This window comes from Cariama cristata, unplaced genomic scaffold (genome assembly GCF_000690535.1).
Source record: "Cariama cristata isolate BGI_N322 unplaced genomic scaffold, ASM69053v1 scaffold8479, whole genome shotgun sequence".
NCBI classification, from domain to species: domain Eukaryota; kingdom Metazoa; phylum Chordata; class Aves; order Cariamiformes; family Cariamidae; genus Cariama; species Cariama cristata.
The window spans coordinates 29,670-39,896 of NW_009637354.1; the positions used below are offsets into that span (position 1 = coordinate 29,670).

Here is a 10,227-nt window from a genome sequence, read left to right on the forward strand (position 1 = left end):
TCCCTTTGATGAATGCCAAAGAAGGAAGTCGCTACAAAACTAGTGTCATCTAATAACTACAGAAAAAAGAAGCCATAAGTATATTACACTTCCAGGATGCAGTTCACTATGCTCTCATTAAACTAGATAATTACAAGCTTCCCTCACAGAAGCCTGTATTGTCTCTGCGTCCACCCGGAATGAAGACAAAAATATTTCTCAGAGCAGAAAAAGGGAAGAAAGAGCCTCAGAACTTGGGTTTAGGGGAGATGAGATTATGTATCACTGCAAATGAAAAGCACATTAAAAAACCAACACATTTTCCTGTCTGCCCCAACCAGCATAATTGGACAGATTCCTAACTGCAGATAAGGCTACTCACCCACCTATATAGCATGAATCTCAGAAAATGATGGGGTGTTTTGAGGCACAGTTCTACCCAGAACTCCTGACAGCTCCCATTATAAGCTAATCTCAAACCAATTACTGTCTGAAATACATTTTTAATTGATCGCAACTCCAGTAAAATATGTTCCTGCACAAACTAGGAGAGACAGCTCAATGTTTTTCGACATTAATGGTATTACAAAGCAGTCATAAGCATCGCTATCTGAAACTGAAATTTAACAGGTCTGAATGATAGATGCAACTCAATATTATCTCACTGAAGCTTGCAAAAGCAAAAGCCAATATCATGACATGATAAAGAGGTCAGAATAAACTAAATGAGGACTCAGTCAGAACACAAATGCTTCTGTATGTACATTTTTAAAAATGGCTTTGAAAATTCAAAAGTGCATTTTCCACAAAGAAGGGTCTAGTGTTTCACATGTAACTGCAAGAAACTGACTCAATAACAAAAATCTGCCAGAGTATATACAAACTTTGTGGGAAGAAAATAATTTAAGCCTTTGCCCTGTAGTCAGGTTAACAGTACTTGATGCAGTGCCATTGAGTCATATTTACTTCTTTTCTCCACAGCCCAATTCAAAAAATGTAATTGACAAAGCTAAGAGGGAGACAAGCTCTCAACTTCATGAACCACCACTTATCTGCTTATTTCCCCAAATAATGCTCCTTCAGTGATCTTCATGGGACATAAGAGTTCAGTTTATTGTCAGACTTCCTCCACTCATGCTTTCTGTAATGTGGTCAGTACAGTATTTTGTAAGAACAGCCTCAGGCACTAAATGTTTACATATGTCTTAATTTCACTCTTCACCAGCAATCCTAGTGAATGAAAAAGGATTACTCACGTGAGTAAAATTAAGCATACACCTCCTTGCATAGTCAAAATAAACAGCAAAAATGAGCATATCATTTGGCATTATAAAGCAAAAATCACCATGGCAAGGAATTTGCCACACTAGCTACAAAAAGCTCCACTTTGACATTAAACGCAGTGTCTTGCTTCCAGCACATATCCAGCTTTAATTTATCCTGAAGTATTTGCAGACACTAAGAAACCTCCCTCTTTTTTTTTTTTTTAACCAAATATTCCACCTTCAAGCCCTGTTTGCCAAAAACAGAACATATTTGCAACTAGAGCAAATGGGAACTATTTTTATAACATGCTTAGAACTGCCAAAAAAGACAAAAATGTACCTAGTACCTAGTGACCTCCTGGCCTTACATGACAGCACAGAATGCTGTTTTAATCAACTCTTAACATTACTTTAAATTACAAATTGGGAACTTAAAATCCAGATGAAACTAAGGCATTTACCTCAATGTTTTCCTCCCCAAACTTCTCCACCGCAGCCTCTTCAGAATACCCACAGGCTCCATACTCCAAAGGAGTGAATACAGTAGTTGGAACATTCACATAGTCACACTGTGTAGTATTCAGAACAAAACAGAAAAAAACCACACAACATCAGTAATAAAATCAGCACACTGGGTAAAAATTCAGCAGTCCAAAAGACAGGAAGAGAAGTTGGATTATTTATAATTCTGAAAGTTACTTTTTTTTAAAATTGTTTTAAATTAAGCTACAGTTTTGGTTTTGTCCCTCTCAGAGGTGTTAACCAGAGCAAGAATGGAAAGACAGTTTAAAGCCACACTGACATTAGTATGCATAGACTAAAAGAAAAAGGAAATTCAGTGCCCCATTTTAAAAATGTACCAGATCACAGGTCAAACTGAAGAGAAAAAGTAGACTGTTCAACTGCTTCTACAAAGCATGCTATTTGTAGCTGGGGACACTGCAAAGACACCACCACCATCCAAAACTCATCACCTTTTTTATCAACTGTGGCCTAGGCAACGTCGAAAAACCAAAGACATGAACTACAGCCATTTAGGGGGACAGCTAGAACTAGAGTTGATACTGTGTGCCCAGTTACTTACCACGAGAGGCAAACACTGACCCCTGACTTCACTGGAGCTTTAGAGTGTTCTAGAGATTCCCTCTCTGGGCAACCTCTTGGCCTGACCACCCTCACCATAAAGAAGTTTTTTCTTATGTTTAAATGGAATTTTCCTGTGTTTCAGTTTGAATCCATTGCCTCTTGTCCTTGGACTTTATACCACTGAGAAGAGTCTGGCTCCGTCTTCTTTACTCTCTACCATTGGGTATAAATATACATTGATATACGAGCCCCCCAAGCCATCTCTCCTGCAGGGTATAAAAATTCCCAGCTGTCTCAGTGTCTCCTCATGTGTCAGGTGCTCCAGTCCCTTAACCATAGTCATGGCCCTTCGCTGGACTTGCCCTGTCCTTCTTGTACTGGGGAGCCCAAAACTGGACACAAAATCCAAACCTGTCTCACCAGAGCCAAGTGGAGGGGAAAAGGTCACTGCCCTCCACCTGCTGGCAATGCTCTGCCAGGATGCATCTGCAGGATGCAGCCCAGGATGTCACTGGCTGCCTGTGCCATAAGGGTACATTGCTGGCTCACGGTCAACTTGTCCGCCAGACCCCCCCGAGGCTTTGTCTGCACAACTGCTTTCCAGCTGGTGGCCTCCCAGCCTGTGCTGGTGCATGTGGTTATACCTCCGCAGGTGCAGGACTTTGCACTTCTCCTTGCTGAACTCTTGTGAGATTCCTGTCAGCCCATTTCTCCACCCTGACAAGGTCCCTCTGAGTGACAGCACAAACATCGGGTGCATCAGTCACTTCCCCCGAGTTTTGTATCATCTGCAAACTTGCTGAGGGTGCACTCTGTCTCATCATCTAGATCATTAAAGATGATGGTAAACAGTTCTGGACCGAGTATCCAACTCCGTGGCACATCACTAGTGACTGGCCTTCAGCTGGTCTTTGTAACGCTGGTCATAGCCCCTTAAGCCTGGCAGTTCAGCGAGTTTTCAATTCACCTCACCGTCCAGCTACCTAGGCTGTACTTCATCAGTTTGTCTATAAGAATGTTATGGGAGACAGTGTCAAAAGCCTTTACTAGAGTCAAAGTAAACAACATCCACTGCTCTCCCCATATCCACCAAATTAGTCATTGTGCCATAGTAGAGTAGCAGGCTGGTCAGCTCTATTTAATCTAGTAATTTTAATTTCTATGCATTTCAATTCTAATTTCCTTTGTGACTGGGTATCAACTGAGATGCTGCTTATTATTCCATTCTATTAGTATTACTACATATTCTATTAGTACTACTAATATTCTATTACTATTACTACAACTTCCCCATCTACCCACAACACTTCATTATGTTTCATACAATCACCCTTTTCAGATTTGTTACAACAGCAACGTAAGCCAGGTTCCCATCTAAGTAGCTACTTATTTCTTGGGATTCACTGAAAGACGTGATGCTTTCTTTGGCAGCATAAGGATTTTCGTACCTTGAGAGACAGTCATTTGGCATAAAGTGTAAATTAGGACATATTCATAGTATTGGAAAAACTAAAAACTTCTGGCTCCAGTTATGGTTTTCTTAAACTTTGCCTGGCTGATATAATGACATTATGCACACTTATTCAGGATTCTGTTACCGCAATACCTGCCAATCTAAAATAAACAACTAACTCAAGCTCTAAATCTGAACTTAATATGAATACAGCAGGCTCTAAAAAAGAAAAACCTTTATGCTCATACCCTATGGTTATGAAGGCGAGACAAGCACCCAACATCAGTGGTGCTTTGGTAACAGTTCTTTAAAGGCACTCTCCTTTCCTCCTGATTTAAAGATAAGGTGTAAATGAGTACCCATGTTACTCCTATTTGGACTAGCATAACTTGACTGAAACCTATAATTGCACTAATAAGAAACGTAAACACTGAATTGATGAATTCAACTTCTCAGGTATAAATACATGCTGACTTATTGGTACATTTGATCTTCCTTTGTATCCATATTCAATTATAAGCAGAACTGTGTATTACATTGAAAACATATGGATGAGAAGTGAAAAAAATTAGTGGAAATAACATTGAAAATGAAGAGTATCGCAAACCCCTATTACACTCCATTTTGGGACCATAGTTAGGGTTTAGTAAACTGCCTATGAATTAGAGTTAAAGCATTTAATTGGATGGGAATGATTGCTGACTTTTAGGGAAGGCAGTAGAGCTAAAACCAAGTTAAATTATCTTAGTTAATTTTATTATCATTATACTCTGAGAGAAAAATAGTCTCTTAATAGGAAAACAAGAGACTCCTGCTTAATCCATAAGGTATTAATTTCACCCTACACAATTAGCAGAACATATCTGCAGTAATATCTTTGCAAGGGGAAAATTAAAGTGATCATCAAAGCTAATCCTTAAAAGCCTACTGAGTTTTCCATAAACAAGCAGACTTGCACTCCGCACTTAGAAGTAGAGTAATGACAGTGTTTTGTGGCAACTGGTTCCTTACCTTACTGGTTGCCCCAGCATAAAGCCTTTGAACTAACAATCTTCCTGCCTGGATTGCCACTGGTGTGAGCTCCAGCTTGTCCTGCAGTATATCTCCAACAGCATAGATATATGGCACATTTGTTTGCTCCTCATCGTTGACAGGAATTTTTCCTGTTCTGGAATTTGAATTAACAAGAAAAAAAGACCTAAGTGTTCTGCTGTGAAGACTGGAGGTGTAAATAACCTTGCAGGAGTTAGGCCCTTTAGCTTTAAAAGACAGACTTGTATTTAAAGTATGAGGGAAAGAAGTAATATTCACAATCTTACAGTCTTGGGCAAGAATGTAAAGTAGTACAAAATGGACCAAAACTACAGGAATTTACACACTGCATAAGGAGGTAGCCTGTGAAGTTGTGGTTCATCTCCTGAATGAATCCTTTGGTAAGGCATAAATCCTTTCCTCAAACACTCTCTACTACCAGCTGAGCTGTGTTCTTGAGAAATGACAGGAAAAGACATTCTCCCACTCAAGCTGTAGGACAAAAGAATTTCTCCACTACTGAAATTCCAGTCCAGTGGCTGAAGCAGTTTCTATAAACTCACCCTTTAGGCTTCTACGGAGAGACAGGTCAAGCTGTTAGACATCCTACTTAAGGGACAGCCAGCAAGCTTTTTAGCTATAAGTGTATTGAGCTAATGGAAGTTTTTAATTATTAATATTTCCTGCTTCATTAATAAATGAAAGTGCAGTAATCACTGCAGGAAACACATATAACAGAGAAACCTATTCAGACAGGCACAGAAACAGTCACGCAGTTACTTGAGGGACCAGTGGTGATTCCCATATTAAAATCAAACTTCGTCAATTTTACTCTTGTTAACAAATACACAGTTTATGCTAATAATTTTATAGTTCATTCTATTAAGCTAGTAATAGGTGTCCTGATGTCAGAAAGATGTGTATTGTTCTACAAAACAACACGAGTCTGCCAATTTTGAGTGGACCAAAATTTCCACTTATTTACAACATCGCAACAATTCCCTTCAGCAGCATCAGTCACTGTGTTCATATATAAGCTGCCCTCTGCATCGTTTTTGCATAGACTACCAAGTCAAGTTCATGGTTCTGTGTCTTTTCTTCAAAGGAAAGATCATCTGGGCCCTATACGCCTAGAAGATGTTCTAGCTACCAATATTGAGAATGTTACTGATAGTGCCACTCCCTGGTGCAACAACCTCACTAGATTAAACATGAAATGCTCCTCTACAGAACACAGATTGTTCCCAAGGGTTGCTCTAAGGCAAGCAATAAGCTCCTCCAAAACCTAAAACACATCACCAACTCCAACTGTGAGTTTAAAAAATACTACCTTGACCTTATATTTCAAAATAAACATATACTAGCATTTACATTAAAAATGTAAACAAACCCCACCACACTAAAGGTCTGTATGAACAAACAGATCTCTGCCGCAAGAGGTGGTAGAGGTAAAAACAAGGAGATGAGAATAAGACAGTACAAAGAACAACTGACAGATCCTAGAAAGCCCCATCACTGGAAGAAGCTGAGACCAACCTGTGAACCTAGACAGAATGGAACAGACACTTTTGACTCCCAGCATTTAAGCACTGACATTTCAGTATCAAAAAAGCAAACATGGCAGTACCATGGGAGAAAATGCAGCTACCTGCTACACGGTCTCCTATACAAGTATATGCAAACAGGAAACAAATTTTTCCTCAAAGTATTTGAATATCTATGCACCACTGTCATTGCAACAGTAAACTACACAAGCTCAGTAGTGAGTGGTATACAGACATCTGTCCTTACTTTTCATTGATCTTCACTCCAACTTTGTCCAAACCAATTTTTCTTGTGCATGCATCTCTGCCGATTGCTAGCAACACCTGCAAAACAGCAATGTATGTTACTGATTTTTTAAAACCTCAAAAGTGCATTTCCATGTGGCTATCTTATTTTCATTATATATTAAGGATTAGTATCTAAGGCTTTTAGATTCATTACGATGAATATGTTTGTTACCCATTTTACATTCACAGAGCTCAAGACAAGCCACACCACCACCATGATCTAATAAGACCAGGTTTTAATGGTAAGATTAAATACAGTCCAATAGCTTTCCCTTGAAAAATACCCCAAGAGTATTCTAAACAAATAGGTTAGGGTCAGATTCTTTATTTCCTCACACTTTTATACTGAAGTGTTATACCATATCCCTACGATAGCGGGTGACCCCAAAATGCTCCATAAGGAGAGGGCTCTTTAGGAAGGAAACTCATATGCTTAGGCAAATAAATAGACCATAAAATAATCTTTGCTTTGATCAGAAAATATCTTTTACTTACATAGGCTCTCAGCCAAGCCACTGCCAAAGAATATTACTTGTTGAGTATTATTTGTTTGAACATTTGTTCAGAATGATGGACAGATCAGACCAAATTCTTACCCAAGCTATCAACTTGGCTATCTTAACAAGCAAAACACATTCCAGCCTATACTATCACAATGAAAAGCACTATGTGCTTTGCAGTCTCGGACAACTGCCCAGGTAACTACACAACGCTTCTCATATGACAACTAAGAACCATGCTGAAGGAACCTGAGATCTGCTTCAAGTCTTTTAGATGACCAAGCATGCCAGAGCTGAAGGTCTTAAAATGTATCACACACAGTTCATAGCTTGTATGAGTGACAGCATTTCAGTGAAAGATGTAGTAGTAATAAGAAATCAGAAGTTTCCTTACTGAAAAGATGGTATGGATTTGCTAGCTAAAAAGTTTTCACTGCTATGGACCAGGAAAAACAGCATGAGCACACTGTGCAAGAGCTCCGTTGTTATTGTTAAATAATATGTTTAATATGTTAAATAATATTAGCCCTCAGATGCACTGAGGCATGTCCTTGTTATGGGATGACTGATGCACTATACAGGTAAATGAGGTCCCTAGCATACAGTATTTGCAGTCTAAAATCCCAGGCTGGCAAATGCTTGTCTTTAAGCATTATGTGTAGTTCCAAATACTTTATTCCCAACTTTTTTTTTTTTCCTTTCAGCATCAAGGCCTAAGAAAATGAGTGGAATGAGGGGTGATGGAAATAGTCAAATATATAATGGCATACCTGCACACTGCAGGTATGTTTTACTGTTTTAAGTGTGTAATGAAGTTCCCTGACTGACTTGCCACAGGGTGTTAGTTGTTTTTGTGAAGATGTTGTGTCAACAACAGGTCTTGAGAAGACATGACACCTGTTTGTTCAGCTCTTGCACAGACCATCGGTTTGTGCTAACTCCAGGATATGCTTTGGTTACTATGAAAGCTATTATAAATCATTACTTATCATTTATGACAAATATCCCACTGGGAAAAATCCTGCAACTGATTCCACACAACCAAGCTCATCTACATCCCTAAGCTAAGAAACAGGTTTCAAAGCCATGCAAGTGATTTTGCAAGGCACATGGGATTCATGCCCATGGATTCTGGGACTTCTGTCACATTAATTACCTGTTGATTGTGTGCAATTAGCATATTGTAATGATTAAAATAATTAAAAAAAAATCTAAACTATAGATAAAAACACCCCACAAAATCTCAACATTAAATGGAAGGCTATTTCACATTCTTCATGTACATAAACAGTACTCACAGTATTGTATTCCCCTTCAATTATTTGGTTCCCCTTTGTGGACTTGGCTATAACTTTCAATCTTCCAGGAGTTCCTTCCTCAATCTGCTCAACCTACAATATTTTTGGGAAAAAAAAAAGGAAAAAAAAAAAAAGGTTTAGTTTCAAATAAAGATATGCAAGTGTATCTTTGTCCCACCACATATCGTATCATTGACAGTGTTTAAGCATGACCTAAAATTAAGCATTTATTCTAAAGATATTTTTACCTTTCTCTAGATTTGTGATTACTACTTGTGTATTTAAACATGTTGTTTTATCTCCATGCATTTATTCTTATGACCAATACAATAAGACCTCATTTCTGTTTAGAAAAGTTGATTGATAGCTAAGTTCTTGTCCAAGCCCACCACATGAGCTGCTGGTATCAACTGGGGACAGAGGAGATGAGGAGGAAGGGAACTCTAGCACGACCTGGCAACGCTGTCGGACATTTTCTCCAACCGCACCTAAAGGACCGCTGTGCCTTCCACCTATGCGAAGCCACTGTCACAGCCCAGCCCTTAGCCTCTGTCCTGTTTCAATGACATTAGTCTGACATATAAAGCTGCCATGGCATTGCAGGAGAGGGCTGCAGCTGGCTCTAAATTGCTGAAAAAAGACCACCAGCTTAAGAAAATAACCTCTTCAGAGATCCTCAGAGTCAGCTGAAATAAATATTCCTAGTTTTAGCTACAGATCCAGCTGCACACTCTCTCTCAAGTAACGCAGCAGCGTACTGTCTCTTCTAGCAAAGCAAAGCAAAAAAAAAGCCGCAAAGGTGAGTCTTTTTGCAACTGTGCTCTTTCTTCAGAGTAATAAAAAAATGAAGGTTTATTTAAAACAAAGCAAACCCCAAAATACACCCCCTCCTCATATACCAGAAAGCAATAAAGCAGAAAGAGCAATACCACTGTTTTTTTTTCCAAACATTCCTTTTTCCTCTGATAATTAAATGAACTAAACAAGCGCATCAAATTTGAAACTACATAGGTGGGTTATTTTTTGTCCTCATTAATATTCACTGGACTGCGAGGAAAGGACAGGATATCCTCAGCTACAGCCCTTCCCTCACCCTCCCAGGAAACGGCAGGGTGCCTAGCTGCTTCTTATCGCTGGCTCTACATACATGAGACATGTAAGTGTCCAACACTTAACTTAATTCTGGGAAATTTTAGTGTTCATTCTACAGATGAAAAAGTACTTTTCAACAACTGCCCTAGTTCCTACTTTAACTAAGCACTAAAGTTTCTGACAAAGTTCTGTTTTCCCCTGTCCTTTTTTTTTTTTAATTTAAAAAAGTCCAAACCCTTTGTGCCATCCTACCATCTTTAAAGGATCACTGTGTTAAACTGCTCCTGTTCAAAGGCAGCATTATTTATAATAATTCATCTTCTGTCTTCAAATATCCCAGTGAAGGGTTTTAATAAGCACAACATGCATAACTTCAAAAACAATGTTTGAAAGAGATGAGAAGACCTGCTAAAAACATATCCAGCAATTTAAGTTGAGGACATCTTTAAACTACAAACAGGGCCAAATATTTCATTCCCACTGAAATCAAAGACATGTAGTGAAGGGACAGGGTAAAATACACAAAAGTGCATTTTGTGACTAAGGTGACGGACTGCTCTTTGCAGGGTGCATCTGGAGGAGTCCGCTTGCCACTTAGTTGAAATGATCTGCTTGTAAAAACAGCTTCCTTCTTTCTCATGCCCCATTAGAGCCCACAAAAAGCTATGTCTGAAGCAAAAGCTAGACAAT

At 38.9% G+C, this 10,227-nt stretch overlaps 1 protein-coding gene across 2 annotated transcripts in view; it reads right to left on the reverse strand.

Annotated features, from left to right (window-relative positions):
• Window positions 1–10,227, reverse strand: part of LOC104167898 (thioredoxin reductase 1, cytoplasmic) — a 26,836-nt gene that overhangs the window by 6,306 nt on the left and 10,303 nt on the right. For both annotated transcript variants that reach the window (XM_009708295.1, XM_009708296.1), the window contains 4 exons: window positions 8,446–8,538; window positions 6,607–6,683; window positions 4,795–4,951; window positions 1,706–1,813 (listed from right to left, as the gene is read on the reverse strand). In XM_009708295.1, the coding sequence (XP_009706597.1) occupies window positions 1,706–1,813; window positions 4,795–4,951; window positions 6,607–6,683; window positions 8,446–8,538 (435 nt within the window). The remainder of the gene's footprint in view (window positions 1–1,705; window positions 1,814–4,794; window positions 4,952–6,606; window positions 6,684–8,445; window positions 8,539–10,227) is intronic.